This window comes from Dictyostelium discoideum (assembly GCF_000004695.1).
Source record: "Dictyostelium discoideum AX4 chromosome 2 chromosome, whole genome shotgun sequence".
NCBI lineage: Eukaryota > Evosea > Eumycetozoa > Dictyosteliales > Dictyosteliaceae > Dictyostelium > Dictyostelium discoideum.
The window spans coordinates 6,555,472-6,571,275 of record NC_007088.5 but is presented as its reverse complement, the minus strand read 5'-3'; the positions used below and the strand labels follow the sequence as shown (position 1 = coordinate 6,571,275).

Below are 15,804 nucleotides of genomic sequence, written 5' to 3'. Positions count from 1 at the left end.
TGTTATTTTAATAAATTAAATAAAATTAAAAAAAGTTATAAAGCAAACAGGGAAATATAACTTTATTAAAAATAAACTTTTTAATTATTTATTTTTTTCAATTAATTAACCTAATAAATTTTTAATTAATATGATATTTTATTAGAATATAATTTGTTTTTTTTTTTTTTTTAACCCCATTAATTTATTGTTATATGATTAAAATTATTAATATAACTATCCTTTTTTAAAAAAAAAAAGAAGAAATAGTTATATTAATAATTTATTAATCATTCTAAGAATGAATTATTGGGGTTAAAAAAAAATAATACTCTTCAATAAATATCTTCCTTTTTTTTCATTTGAAAATTTAAACCCCTAATAAAAAAAGTAAAGAATTCGGTACATAGAAAATATAAAATAAAAGTATAAAAGAGGCGACCAACCGAACAAGGGCCGTTCGGGTTTTTTAATTTTTTTTTTTTTTTTTTTTTTTTTTTTTTTTTTTAATATGTTTTTTTATTTAAATTATTTAAAAATAATTGGTAGTGATACACTAAAAAAGCATCAAAAGTTTGAAATAAGTAAAGAAAAAAAACAAATTAAAAATAATAAAAAATAAATAAAAATAACGGAACAACAAAAAATTAGTTTTTCTTGGAAATTTGACCTTTTTTTTAAAAAATTTTTTTTTTTCAAACTTTTTTTTTCTTTTTTTTTTATTCTCTTTTTTTTTTTTTTATCATTATTATTTTATTAAAAATTTAAACTTAAAATGGGATATCAAAAAGTAGTTTTAGTTGCAGCATGTAATATTTTAAATGAAAATATTTCCAAAAATGATAATGTTTTAAATCAAAATAATAATATTAATAATATTAATAATAATAATTATAATAGTAATGATGACAACGAAAAAATAATTGGAAATAACAATATTTCCACAAATAATAGTAATTTAATATTATTTAATCAAAATAATAATAATAATAATAATTGCCATGAAGAAAGATTAGAATGTCAAGTGCCTTTTGAATATATAGATGTGTATGGTAACGCAGATTTTTCATTTTTAAAATATACAAAGAGGTCAGAATTTAGGAAATATCTTAAAAAAGCATATAATATAGAAAGTTTATTTGACAAAAGTTTTCGTTTCAATAGTATAACTTCATTTCCAACTATAAAATATTACTACTCACTTATTGAAGATGATGAAAATATAAAGAAAAAAATAAAAGAAGATTCTTATTTATTATTAGTTTAGAAATAAAAATAAAATAAATAATGTAAATTTCAAAAAAAAAAAAAAAAAAAAAAAAACAAAAAAAAAAAAAAAAAAAAAAAATTAAATAAAAATAATAATATAATAATTCTTTAATTTATATAATTTTTATTTTTTTATTTTTTTTTTTATTTTTTTTTTTATTTTTTTTTTTTATTTATCTTATCTTAAAAAAACGATTGGAAAAAATCAATTTTTCTTTTTTTTTTTTTTTTTTTTTTTTTTTTTTTTTGATAATATCCATTGGTGTGTAATAATTTTTATTTTTTATATTTTTTATTTTTTTTTTATTTTTTAAAAATAATATCCACTTTTTTTTAAAAAAAAAAATCACTTCAACATCATCAAAAAAAAAAAAAAAAAAAAAAAAAAAAAATTCACATTCAATTTCAAAAAATTAATAAAAACAAAATAAAGGAATGTCATTTCCTCAAAAACTAAACAGATTATTCTTTAATAGTGGAGTTATTATACAAACACCAAAACAAAAACAACTAATACTAAATTCTATAAAATTAAAAACAAATTCATCATGTTCATCTAAAACATTATTAATCAATAATAATAAAAATAATAATAATAATAATATTTATAATAAAAGATTTTATTCATCAACAACACCTTATGAATTTTTAGATAGAAATTTAAATAAAGTTCAAAATTTAAAAAATTATGAAGAGGCCTATAAATCATTCAAATGGGATATACCAGAATATTTTAATATTGGCCAAGAAATTTGTGATAAACATGCAAATGATCCAAATAAAATGAATCATATAGCAATTAAACATATAATTGATGAAGATAAAAATATATCTAAAGAGTATTTTAAAATTATTTTATATATTTTTTTATTATTTTAGAACACAATTTTCTGGAAAAAAAAAAAAAAAAAAAAAAAAAAAAAAAAAAAAAATATTATTTATTTATTAATTTAATTTAATTTATTTATTTTATTTTATTTTATTTTATTTTATAAAATAGATATACATTTAAAGATTTACAAACTAAATCAAATCAATTAGCAAATAAATATAAAGAGATTGGATTAAAGAAAAGAGATAGAGTTGGAGTTTTATTATCACAAGGATTTGAATGTGCATTATCACATACAACAACATTAAGATCTGGTATGATTACAATGCCATTATTCACATTATTTGGTCCAGAAGCATTAGAATTTAGATTATCAAATTCTTCTACAAGTTGTGTATTAACAGATTTAGAAAATCTTGAAAAATTATTAGGAATTTTACCTTGTTTACCAAATTTAAAAAAAATTATAGTATTTGGTACATTATCTGAAAATTTTAAAAATAATTCACATTATGGTAATTTAATTGAAGAGTAATTAAATTAATTAATTATTTATTTATTTATTTATTTTTATTTCTAAAAATTAATTAATTTTATTTTTTTTTTTTTTTTTTTTTTTTTTTTTTTTTTTTAATTAAAGATGGAATGATAAAATTAGTGAAAATTATTCAAAAGAATTTGAAGCAATTAAAAGTAAATCAGACGATGAAGCAGTAATTATATTTACATCAGGTACAACAGGTAATCCAAAAGGATGTTTACATGCACATAGAGTTTTATTAGGACATTTACCAGGTGTACAATTTCCACAAAATAATTTTCCAAATAGAAAATCAACAAATGATTATATTTTTTATACACCAGCAGATTGGGCATGGATTGGTGGATTATTTGATGTATTAATTCCAAGTCTTTATTATGGTGTAACTGTATTAGCTCATCGTATGACTAAATTTGAACCAAAAAAGATTTGTAAGCTATTGATTGATAATAAAGTAGATACAGCATTTTTACCACCATCAGCGTTGAAAATTATGAAACAACAAGAGGAGCAATTAAAATTAACACCTGTTAATATGACATCGATTGGAAGTGGCGGTGAAAGTTTAGGTGAAAAACTATTACAATGGGGTAAAGAACAATTCAATGTTGAAATTGCAGAATTCTATGGTCAAACCGAAGCAAATCTATTGGTTGGTAATTGTCCATCAGTTTTTCCAATCAAGAATGGTTCAATTGGTAAGCCAATACCTGGACATATCGTTGAAATTATTGATTCGAATGGTATGATTTTACCAATTGATCAAGTTGGTGATATTGCTTTGAAAACACCAGATCCAGTTGCATTTTTAACTTATTGGAATAATGATAAAGCTGCTAAAAAGAAAATGAATGGTGATTGGTTAGTAACTGGTGATTTGGGTAGAAAAGATAGTGATGGTTATATTTGGTATGTTGGTAGAGATGATGATATAATCAATTCAAGTGGTTATCGTATTGGTCCTTCAGAAATTGAAAATTGTTTATTAAAACATCCTTCAGTTTCAAATGTTGGTGTGGTAGGTGTACCTGATGAAATTCGTGGTGAAATAGTAAAAGCTTTCATTGTTTTAAATCCTTCCTATTCTAAATCTGATCAATTAAAAAAAGATATTCAAAATTATGTAAAAACAATATTATCTGCTCATGAATATCCAAGAGAAATTGAATTCATTAATGAATTACCAACTACTACAACTGGTAAAATAATTCGTAAAGATTTAAGATCATTACATAATAAAAAATAATAATAATTTAAAAAATTAATTATTAAATATATTTAAAAAAAAAAAAAAAAAAAAAAAAAAATGGATGAATAATAAAATTTTTGGAAAAAAAAAAAAAAAAAAAAAAAAAAAAAAGAAATCGGACTAAAAAATAAAAATTTTTTAATTAAAAAAAAATAAAATATAGAATAATAAAAAAAAAAAAGGTAATAATTTATAACTTTTATTTCAAATTAAACTCGTTTTAAATTACTCCTAATTACAATGATAATTCCAATCAAATAAAAATTAAAAATAATATATTTTTTTTTTATTTTTTTTTTATTTTTTTTTTTTTCTACACACAGCGCTGGTAAAAATAAAAAAAAAAAAAATAAAAAAAAATAAAATTTAATTTTTCACTTTTTTTTTTTTTTTTAATTTTTTAAATTAAAATATATGTATATATAAAGTATATATATATATATAGAAGAATAACTTTTAAGCAATAAATTTTAATCAAATATAAATAAATAAACTATAGTTTATTAAAATCGTTTTTTTTTTTTTCTTTCTTTTTGAAATATTTAATAGTACATTACTTTTTTTTAAAAGAATAAAAAAAAATATAAACAATTCAATATAAAACACAATCATACATTATAAACTTTAAAAAATATAAAATTAATTAAAATAAATACAAATAAACAAATATACAGATAAATATATAAAAAATGATGAAAGTAAATAGATCACAATTTAAAGAAAACTTTATAAAAAAAATAATAATAATAATAATAAAAAAACAAATAATATTGATACAAATATTTATTTATATTATAGTATTCACCATTTCAAGATGAACCAAGCAGCGATAATAACAATAATGGACAGAATTCAGAATCACAACCACAAAGCAATGCACCAAAACATCCAATATCAGTATTTTTTCATCTTTTTTTCAAAATTGTAGCAGTTGCAATATTCATTTTATCATCATTTGTAAATATAGGTTTTGTTTTGACTTTTATCATTGTAACCCTGTCATCTGCATTCGATTTTTGGGTTACTAAAAATGTTACTGGTAGAAAATGTAAAGTATTAAAAGAATGGGAAATAATAAAAAAAAATAAAAACAAAAATTCTTGAATTATAATTACTAATTTAATCTCTATTTGTTTTTCACATTTTAATAAAATTATAATTATTAGTGGTTGGACTTAGATGGTGGAATCAAATTAAAGAAGATGGAACAAATAATTGGGTATTCGAATCTGTACAAGTAAATATAATTTTCTTCTTCACAATTTCATTATTATTATTATTTAATATTAATAAATATTAATTCATAAATAGGATAAAAGTCAAGTAAATCCAGCTGAATCATTAATGTTTTGGGTACCAGTTTTAGCATTTACAGCTGCTTGGTTTGTTTTTTCAATCATTTCATTATTTGGTTTAAGCTTTTTATGGTTAGTTGTCGAAATTGTTTGTTTCCTTCTTGCTGGTGCAAATTTATTAGGTTATATTAAATGTGCAAAAGGTAATTACTTTATTATTATCCTATAAATCCAATTGGATTATTTTAACCCAAAAAGTGTTACTAATCTTTTTTTTTTTTTTTTCCTCCAAATAATAGATGCAAGAAAGAAAGTTAAAGGAATGGCTCAATCCTACATTGTTGGGACTATTGTGAATCAAGCAATAAATAGAGTATAAATTAAATATTAAATAAAATAAAATAAAATAAATTAAAAACATATTTATAAAAAAAAAAATTTTGTTTTAAGCAACGCGCAATGAAAATAAATAATATTATTTGTCTTTATTTCTTTTGTTATTTTTTTTTTTTTTTCTTACTAAAATTACTCAAAAAGAAAAAAACAAAATAAAAAAAGGGAGAGGAAGAGAAAGAAAGGAGAGGAAGAGAAGAGGGGAAATTTAACTATTTGTACATCAGTTTTTTTTTTTTTTTTTTTTTTTTTTTTTTTTTTCGTTATATTTTTTATTAAGAAGAGGAATAATTTTTTTATTTTTTTATTTTATTTTATATATTACTATTTAATTATTTTTAATTCTTTTTTTCATCTGGGTGATTATAATATTGATCCATTTCATCGTATACTCTTTGTTTCATTAATTTCATTGAAGCAGTTTCACCATAAATCCAAAAACCTGCAATGAATGCTGATGATACTAAAAATGCTCTTATATTCCATGTTACTGATTTTTTAAAAGTATGGGCTGTTATATTAAAAAAAAAAAAAAAAGAGAAGAAGGTATGAGTATTTTTTATTTATTTATTTATATTTATATTTAAAAAAAAAACATACATTTGAAACAAGCAGCAGCAATACCAGTAGTGGCAACACCAGAAAAAATTAAACCACCTTTAAGACCTTCTTTATAAAAAATACTTCTAGTTTCATCTTCTTCTTTATGTCTTCTTTCTAAATATTGAGATCTTGATTCTTTTTTATATGGTGCACCTACACCTGTTAAATCTTCAAATGGTTCAATAACTTCAACTTTTTTATTTTCAACTTGTTTTGATTCCATTTTATTTATTTATTTTTTTTTTTATTTTTTATTTTTATTTAATTATTTATATTTATTTATTTATATTGTGTTTAATTTAATTTATGAAAAAAAAAATGAATTGAACAATTTAATTTTTTTTTTTATTTTCGATTTTTTATTTTATTTTTTTTTATTTTTTTTTAATTTTTTTTTGTAATTTTTTTTTAAAAGAATTACGTGGAAGCAAAATATTTCATAAGATGCCAACGCCATAATGGCATTTTAAACAGAAAATCAATCTTTGCCATTTTTTTTTTAAAAATGCGTAAATTTAACAAAAATTTCAAAAAAAAAAATAAAAAATTGAAAGAATTAATCTATCAAATGCAGGTATGAAACACTTTATTTTTTTTTTTTTTAAACAAATATTAAAATATAAAAGAAGAAAAATAATACACTTTAAAGGTTTCAGCAACCTCTGTACTATAGTCGGGACGATTAATTGTATATTCAATAGAATATATTCTTTATTATACCCAGAAGCGCTTGACAAACAACCAATCAATAGTAACCACTGGAAACATGATTGGGTGACCAAAAGCGATCAAATTAAAATATAGTTCAATCCAATTGAAGACTAGTGTTATACTCTTGAGACTATATAATGACTTTCGTCAAATTAAAAATTACATTGGAATAAAAATAAAAATCTATTTTTAGAATTTAAAAAAAAAAAAAAAAAATCACCATACAGATCTTCACGATCTCCAAGGTCAAAAAAATTGATTTTTAGAATTAATTTAAAGAAAAAAAAAAAAAAAACCATTATCCAATTTAACAACAACAAAAAAAAAAAAAAAATTATATATATACCAATTTTAAAATATGTTATTTATTATTTGTTATTTGATTTAAATTAAAAATATTACTAAAATAAAACAAAATTTTTTTTTTTTTTTAACTATTAATTATTGAATCAAGACTTGTTGAATCAATGTTATTTATATCAAAACCACCCATTTGAGGTTCAACAATTTTAAATAATAAATCTCTAATATCTTTGATTGATGTATAAAGTTGTGGGAAAATAAAAGAGTTAATTCGGTTGAGCATTCTAGAGAATACCTTATAATTTCTATAGACAGAGACTTCAAAGGTAGAGGTTGATTCACACAATGGTAGATCCTTTTGCCATAAGAAAAAGATTCTAACGATGGTTCTTTGAATATGACCTTGATAAGGTGTAAACAATGGATGTTGATGTAACAATTGACTAAAACTATGACCTACACTTTCATAACGTTGAGAGATTGTCGAATCGAATTGTAATCTTGTGTTATTCTTTTTCTCTAAATTTAATTTTTGATAGAAAAGATATGACATTAAAACATTCTTAAATGTGGTTTTATCTTTTGATGAGATTTCTTGAGTTGTAGTTGCAGCCTCAATCTCTTTCCAAAGGAATCCACCATATTTAAATGATGGTAATGATTCATAATTCTCCAAGAATCTATCTATTAATACACAAATACTATCTTCAATAGCTGCTAATTTATTACCACTAATCAATGATTTCAATGTATAATTTAATAATAATAAATTTCTTTGTAAAAAAGTTTCTCTATCTTCATTCTCTAATAATAATGGGAAATTCTTTCTTTTCTTTTTTGAAAATAAATCAATTTGTGTACAATAATTTGGTCCTTTTTGTTGCCATTTATTTAAAATTTCCTAAAATAAAAATAAAAAAAATAAAAAAAAAAAAAAAAGTTAATAATGACAATTTTTTTTTTTTTTTTAAAAAAAATAACTAATAATTATATTTACATTTCTAATTAATTGTAATGAATAAGTAAAATAAGGAAATACTATATCACTTTCATAGGGTGGTGTACATGCATATGGTAATGGTTGAGTTTTTTTATTATCCCAATCTAAAATTGATAAAATTAAATAACTTGATAACAAGGCATAATCGGAGCCAGATGTTAATAAAAGATTACTAAAATGAACAGTAGATTGATAATAGAAATCTAAATCCATTCCTTCTGATGGTAATATATCTTTTACCAATTCTTGATTTAATTCACGTAATGGACCAGCTGGACGTGGTGGTATATTCAATAATGAATCATTTTGTGGTTGAATTGGTTTACCAATATTATCATAGAAATGATTATAATATGGTTGTGAATAATTTAAAAAGTCTTTATATTGTGATGACCTATATTGATTATTATTCTCTTCAAATCCATTGTTATTATTATTATTATTATTAAAACTATCATTACAATTTGTATATTCATTTGTTGTTTCTGTGGTGGTGGTTGTTACTCCTATATCAGATGTCGGTGATGTTGCTGTTGCTGCTGCTGCTGCACTATCAAAATTATTTACATTATTACTATATGAATTATCGATATTATTACTTCCATTACTACTATTATCATGATTTATTAAAAGTAATGATTGTTTATAATGACTCCATAACTTTTGAAGATTTGTAACCCAATCTAAAGAAACTACTTGATCTTCAGAAAATAAATAATATGTTCTTTTTGATGTCTTTTTTTTTTTATTAAAAGTTATTTTTATATATTGTTAATAATAAAAATAATAAAAATAATAAATTAATATTAATTTAAAAAAAACTTACAGTTTGAATTTCAAAATATCTACAATCATTCCAAAGCATTGATGCATTTGTAAACTCTATACCTGAAACTGATTCCCATTGTATTGAGCCTTTTTGTTCTTGTAATGTTTGGTCTGTATAATAATTAATTGAGTTTCTATCTACAGAGAAATATCTTTTTTTCCATAATAGTACTACTCCTTTATCACCTTTCTTTTGTAACCATCCTGAATATAATGCTTCACCTTTGACCTATATATAGTTTTTTTTTTTTATTTTTTTTTTTTGATAATTGTAATAATAATATTCGCATAGGTTAATATGAGGGAAAAAAAAAAAAAAAATTTTTATTTTTTATTTTTTTAATTTTGAAAAGGCATACCTCGCTATTTAATTTTATTGGTTGTGGTTGTAAATTTGGATACAATGACATTTTTTTTTGTTTTTTTTTATATACCTATTCTTTTTTTTTTTATATACCTATTCTTTTTTTTTTTTATTTTTTCTTGTTCTTATTGTGTGTGTATGATTTTTTTTTTAAAAAAAAATAAAAAAAAAATTTTATTTTAAAATTTTAAAAAAAAAAAATTAAATATTTGAGAAATTAAAAAAAAATAAAAATTAAAAAAAATAAAATTAATAAAAATAATAAAAAAAATAATAAAAAAAAACATTAAAAAAAATAAAAAAAATAAAAAAAAATAAATAAAAAAAATAAAAAAAAATAATGATATTTTAATAAAATTAATATTTACATTTTTTATTATTTATTAAAATTATTTATTTATAATTTAACAATTTATTTGATAAATCAATTAATTTTAAGGAATTGCTTAAAAAAAAAGGTTTTTTTTTTTTTTTTGATTTTTTGAGTGGGTCAAATTTAGGCGAATTGTTTTGAATTTACTTCAAAGTAAAATTATTAATCATAATTTATTATTTTATTTTATAATAATTATTATTGTTATTTTTTATTTTCTTTTTTATTTTATTCTTTTTTATTTTTTTATTCTATTCTTTTTTATTTTTATTTTTTTTTTTTTATTTTAAAAATATCCAAATCAAGATATGACCCCTCATGTCAATTGTATTTTTTTTTTTTTTTTTTTCTTTTGGTTTAGTTTTTTTTTTTTTTTTTTTTTTTTTGTTTTCTTTTTTTGATATGTTTTTTAACTAAATATGACTATTCTTAAGAACAATCAAACTATTTCTTTAACCAAAGCCTTTTTGATTATTGTTTTTCCGACTTTTTAAGATATTTTGTTTAAATGGTTTTATAAAAAAAACCAAAATTGAAAAAAAAAAAAAAAAAAAAAAATATTTTTGAACTCTTTTTTTTGAGAGTTACATCCATAAATTCTGCTATTCATTTGGTCGATTATTGTTTTTTTTTTTTTTTTTTTTTTTTTTTTTAAAATTTTTTTTTTCTTTATTTTATTATTTTTTTTTTTTTTTTGTTTAATTTTTTTTGTTAAAATAATGTTTATTTATTTATATTTTTAATTAAATTCATAATTCATACCATTCATTTTAATTTTATTTGGAAAAAAAAAATTAAAAAAAAAAAAAAAAAAAGTAAAAAAAAAAAAAAAAAAAACACATAAAAAAAAAAAATAAAATAAAATAAAAAAAAAAAACACAAAGAAAAGGAAAGAAAACAAATTAAATAAATAAATAAATAAATAAAAAACAAAAAAAATTATTAAATAATAATAATTACAATGATAGAAAATGAAAATACATCATTACTATCAACATCATCATCCTCAACCTCTTCATCACCAAATAATGCCAATTCACCATCTTCATTAAATATTGGTATCAGTAATAGTGAAAATGGTACACCAAGAAAAGATAATACAAGTGGGAATAATTCACCATCAGCACAAATCACAAAATATAATGGTATAGACATTAGTAACAATTCAAGTAGAAATTCAAGTAGGCCCAATAGTAGGTCAGGATATAGAGGAGATAGTAGTAGTAATAATAATAATAATAATAATAATAATAATAATAATAATAATAATAATAATAATATAAATAAACATAATAGTATAGTGTATAATAAATCAAATAATAAACTTAATAGTATTGGAGGTAGTAATAATGATTTACAAGGTGGTGGTGGTGGTAATGGTAATGGTAATGGTAATGGTAGTAGTAAATATAAGATAGGAATTAATAATAAAGATGTTGAAGAAAAGATAGAAATAAAGAAACAAAAGAAAATGAATAGAACAAATAATCAAAAGTTTTGGAGAATTGTAGGCTCGATATTACAAATCATTGGTTTATCATCAATTGTATTTACGATATTCATTGGCCTATATATTGATGGATATATTGATTGGAGTTATTGGATATTATTTATACCGGTTTATGTTATATTGGCAGCAAGTTATTTGGCGACAGGATCAAGGGTACTCTCGAATTTAGTATCGTGGATTATCAGATTGGTTTGGCGTCTTAGTGTTTTTGGGTTGACAGTGTTTGTGGTATTCACAATTATACATTTCAAATACAATACCTTTGGATTCAGTGTTATGATGATACCGTTACTCTTTACATTTGGCTCAGTATTTGTAATGGGTATCTTCTCACTACTGTTTGGTATTATATTTGTCGATGGTAAATCGACACCACAACGTAAAACCAAATACATCGTCAACGGGCTACCACTATTGTTTACTGGCGCAATACTAACGCCTGCAGCAATTATGATAGCACTTAAATTGGATGGTCTTTACGATGCAAAGTTGGCCGTTTGTTTTGTGTCCCTTTTCATTGGTGATATTATCGCTTCTTGCTTCTCTTTCTTTTTATTGATTTTTTCATTGGGTTCAAAAGATACTGCAACTTTCTCAATCGGTCAACTGCTTTCAATCATTTTCATCACAATTTGTTCAATAGTTTTCAAAGTACTCTTAATTCTTGCCACTGATCAACAACATAATATCAATAGTCTCTTCCTTTTAATTCCACTATTAGTCGCAGAAGCATTTATGGTATTTTGTGGTATTAACCTTTTCTTACGTCCTCCACGTGTAATCGTTGACAATAGTGAAGAATTGGCAAAATCAAATATGATTAATAATCAAGATTCAAGTGAAAGTGAATCTGATGATGAAACTGAAGTATCTTTTAAAGATAGAGAAGATGAAGAATCTGAAAAATTAATTTCAAATCTTTAAAAAAAAAAAGAAAAATATAATAATAATAATAATAATTATCACATATAAGTAGAATAAAAAAAAAAAAAAAAAAAGAAAAAAAAAAAAAAAGGAAAAAGAATTAAGAAAAAGAAAATAATATAATAATTATTTCAAATTTTAACATTTTTAATTATATTAATTAGTAAAAATAAAATATTAAATAATTAAATTATATTAAACATAAATTAAATTAACAAAAAAGGTTTTATATTTTTATTAAATTGTTTTTTTTTTTTATATTACAATAATTTTATGTACATGTTTGGATATTTATAATTTTCTCTAAAAAAAAAAAATTAACATATTTGGACTCATTGATTTATACAAAATGATGATTTCTTTCTTGGTTTATTATTACTATTATTATTTTTATTATTATTATTATTATTATTATTATTATTATTATTATTATTATTATTTTGGGTTGTATTTTTAGAACCCTCCAAATAACGATTTAACATATCATTTGTAATTGTGATGAAAGATTGTTCAAGGTTTATATTTTTTTTTGCACTGACTTCAATAAAATTCAAATTAAAATTAAAAATGCCATTTAACTGTTCTATTAATAAGTTGACTTGGTCAGTTGATATTACTCTTTGATCATATAAATCAATTTTATTTCCAACCAATAATAAATTTACCTCTTCATGTGCATATCTTTCAATTTCAGATAACCATCTTCTAATGTTATTAAATGAATCTTGATTAGTGAAATCGAAAACAATTATAATACCATGTGCACTACGGTATACCATTTTTAACCTTTCCATATCCCAAATTTGAAGTTTAATTGTATTTTCATTTAAATAAATATATTTCTCTTTAAAAGTTTGATCTCTAGTTACTATATATGTATCATTCCATGTATCATCAATAAATCTTTCAATCATTGAACTCTTTCCAACATTACCATCACCAACTAAAAGAATTTTGAATAAATAATGGTCTGTTTTTGCTGTTTTCATTTTTAAATAATTAATTTAGATAGGCGAAAAATGAAAAAAGTGTGGGAAAAAAAAAAAAATTTGAAATTAAATATAGGTTTTTTAAAAAAAATTAAAAAATCAAAGACAAAATATTTATTAAAAAAAGTATTAAATATTTCTCATTTAAGATCGAATTAAATGATATGTAAAAAAAAAAAAAAGAAAAATCTTTTTTTAAATTATTTTTAAGAAAATTCATCAGATCACAGTTTAAAAGAAAATAATTTGGTCTGAATAACAATTAGAATTTGGCTCAGAGCAAAAGTTTAAATAGATTTGGAAAGAGATCAATTATTAATTCGATCTCAAATGAGCAATGTTTGATACTTTTTTTAATAAAATATTTAAAAATGGAAATTATTTAGATTTTATAATTTTTTTTTTTTTTTATATTTTATTAAAAATTTTCATTATTATTTTTTTATTTTTTATTTTGAAATATTATTTTATATTAATAAATAATAGAAAGTAGTTTTAAACAATTGAATAGATAAACAATATTTTTTTTTTTTTTTTCTTTTTTTTTTTTTTTTTTTTTTTTTTTTTTTTTTTTTTTTTTCTTTTTTTTTTTTTTAAAATTCGAAATAAAAAAAAAAAAAAGTTAATTATTATTATTATTATTATTATTATTGTTATTATTATTATTATTTTTTTTATTATTATTATAATTATTATTATTATTATTTTTATAGTTATTATTTTATTATTATAATAATTTTAAAAAAGTTGGGAAAAAATTAAATTTATTTTGATTTAGCACTTAAAACTTCAATTGCATTTATAACTAATTTTGGTTGATAAAATGGTACGAAATGATTTTGACAATTTAATTGAATAGAGTTTGAAGATAATTCAGATAATTTAATTTGTCTTTCAAACCAAGATGGTTCATCATCTGGATCAGAGGACATAACTACCATTGGTAAGTTTCCTAATGGCTTTGAAGGATTTGGGGCTTTTTTGTACAATTTATTCAAAGCATTTGCATTTGGAATCATATTCGACAATTCTTGATATATTGTATTTAGATAATTTTGATTTGGGTTATAGTATACTGCTTGTGATTTATCTATACAACTTTGTGGTAAACTTATAGCATTGGAAATCCAACCATAGTCAATACTTAGAGAACCATTTCTACAAAATTGTTTAAACTCTTCATTTGGTAATCTTTTGAAATAGTTGATCATATCAAGAAAACGTGGAATCATTAACCATTTTTGATCATTTATAACACCAATATCGGTACCATCGATTGTTAGAATACCTTTAACATCGTTTGGATATAACATTGCATAGGTTTGAGCATTCAATCCTCCATAACTCCAACCGCAATAAAAGAATTTTCTATTGGCCAACTCTGGTATCATTTGGATGGAACCTCTTAACTTTCTTGCGAAATCCTGTGCCAACACAGGCTTTGGACTAATCTCTGACCAACCGTATCCGTATCTATCAAAGAAACAGGCTGTTGATAAACCCAACTTGCTCATTGTATTATTGGCAATTAACATTTGTATGACGTTTCCAAATGATGTTGAAAACATTGGTAGCCCAGAATCAAATAGCATTATATCACCAATTTCACCATCCCTATTATAATAACAACGAATATGTAAAATTAAATCTTCAAATAATGGAAAATGACTAAACCCTGGATCAGTTGGCCCCAATAAATTTGGAAATGGATAAATATTTTTATATTGTGATTGTGCATTTACTATTTGACCATTTACATTATTTAATAAAATTATATTTATTATTATTATTATTATTATTATTTTATTATTATAAATCATTTTTTTATTTTTTATTTTATTTTATTTTTAAGAAAATAAATTGTTTTTATTGTTTTATTTTATTTTTTTTATTTATAAAAAAAAAAAAAATAATTAAAATATTTAAAAAAAACAATGTTATTGTTATTGAGAATTATTTTTATTTGATTTAACAATTTTATATCTATTTTTGGGTTTAAAAATTTTATTGAATTTAAAAATTAATATTAATAATTTTTTTTTTAAAAAAAAAAAAAAAAAAAAAAAAAAAAAAAAAAAAAAAAAAACTGAATTAGTTATTTTATTAATATTATAAATAATAAAAATAATTGTTTCTTTTTTTAGTTAAAGGATAGGTTGTTTTTGTTATTTTTAAAAAACTATATTTGGATAAAAAATAAGCGCATTTAAACACAAAACCCAAATATTCACTTTCATATTTATTCCCCACAAAAAAAAAAAAAAAAAAAAAAAAAAAAAAATAATATTAATTAATAAATAAATATGTTTAAAAAAAAAAAAAAAAAAAAAAAAATTGTTGTTATAACAATTCTTGTTGTGGTTGTGGTGGTGGTTGTTTTTTTTGTTGTTTGAGTTTTGGAAATTGTATTGTACAGTAGTGACATTAATTATTTAAATTATAATTTTTTCTTTTTTTTTTTTTTTATAAAAATAAATAAAAAAAGAAAAAAAAAATTAAAATAAATTAAAAAAACAAGAGTGTTTGGTATAAATAAATTAAATTATAATTTATTTTTATAGTAAAAATTTTGAGTAAAATCCTTTATTTAGAAGCAGATAATAAAATGATGATAAAGATTGAGTGGATTGATTAAATAGTT

General features: G+C 20.2%; 8 protein-coding genes across 8 annotated transcripts; 4 read left to right on the top strand and 4 right to left on the bottom strand.

Moving 5' to 3' along the window:
* Positions 1-754: 754 nt before the first annotated feature.
* DDB_G0276289 (hypothetical protein) lies at positions 755-1,246 on the top strand (the record flags this gene model as incomplete). The annotated part of the gene is made up of 1 exon (XM_638122.1): positions 755-1,246. One exon carries the CDS (start codon positions 755-757, stop codon positions 1,244-1,246), a length of 492 nt encoding a protein of 163 aa, XP_643214.1.
* A 437-nt stretch (positions 1,247-1,683) lies between these two features.
* On the top strand, positions 1,684-3,867 carry DDB_G0276321 (AMP-dependent synthetase and ligase domain-containing protein; the record flags this gene model as incomplete). The annotated part of the gene is made up of 3 exons (XM_638121.1): positions 1,684-2,087; positions 2,249-2,611; positions 2,721-3,867. The coding sequence occupies 3 exons, from the start codon at positions 1,684-1,686 to the stop codon at positions 3,865-3,867; spliced, it is 1,914 nt and encodes a 637-aa protein (XP_643213.1).
* Positions 3,868-4,559: 692 nt separating this feature from the next.
* On the top strand, positions 4,560-5,544 carry DDB_G0276319 (hypothetical protein; the record flags this gene model as incomplete). The annotated part of the gene is made up of 5 exons (XM_638120.1): positions 4,560-4,568; positions 4,669-4,918; positions 5,037-5,107; positions 5,182-5,368; positions 5,465-5,544. The coding sequence occupies 5 exons, from the start codon at positions 4,560-4,562 to the stop codon at positions 5,542-5,544; spliced, it is 597 nt and encodes a 198-aa protein (XP_643212.1).
* A 352-nt stretch (positions 5,545-5,896) lies between these two features.
* On the bottom strand, positions 5,897-6,384 carry DDB_G0276291 (hypothetical protein; the record flags this gene model as incomplete). The annotated part of the gene is made up of 2 exons (XM_638119.1): positions 5,897-6,069; positions 6,159-6,384. 2 exons carry the CDS (start codon positions 6,382-6,384, stop codon positions 5,897-5,899), a joined length of 399 nt encoding a protein of 132 aa, XP_643211.1.
* A 918-nt stretch (positions 6,385-7,302) lies between these two features.
* DDB_G0276317 (hypothetical protein) lies at positions 7,303-9,413 on the bottom strand (the record flags this gene model as incomplete). The annotated part of the gene is made up of 4 exons (XM_638118.1): positions 7,303-8,076; positions 8,173-8,910; positions 9,002-9,232; positions 9,363-9,413. 4 exons carry the CDS (start codon positions 9,411-9,413, stop codon positions 7,303-7,305), a joined length of 1,794 nt encoding a protein of 597 aa, XP_643210.1.
* A 1,288-nt stretch (positions 9,414-10,701) lies between these two features.
* DDB_G0276293 (hypothetical protein) lies at positions 10,702-12,174 on the top strand (the record flags this gene model as incomplete). Its single annotated transcript, XM_638117.1, has 1 exon — positions 10,702-12,174. One exon carries the CDS (start codon positions 10,702-10,704, stop codon positions 12,172-12,174), a length of 1,473 nt encoding a protein of 490 aa, XP_643209.1.
* Positions 12,175-12,506: 332 nt separating this feature from the next.
* Positions 12,507-13,163, bottom strand: rabW (Rab GTPase; the record flags this gene model as incomplete). Its single annotated transcript, XM_638116.1, has 1 exon — positions 12,507-13,163. The coding sequence occupies one exon, from the start codon at positions 13,161-13,163 to the stop codon at positions 12,507-12,509; it is 657 nt and encodes a 218-aa protein (XP_643208.1).
* A 764-nt stretch (positions 13,164-13,927) lies between these two features.
* On the bottom strand, positions 13,928-14,983 carry DDB_G0276297 (hypothetical protein; the record flags this gene model as incomplete). The annotated part of the gene is made up of 1 exon (XM_638115.1): positions 13,928-14,983. One exon carries the CDS (start codon positions 14,981-14,983, stop codon positions 13,928-13,930), a length of 1,056 nt encoding a protein of 351 aa, XP_643207.1.
* Between the last annotated feature and the right edge of the window lie 821 nt (positions 14,984-15,804).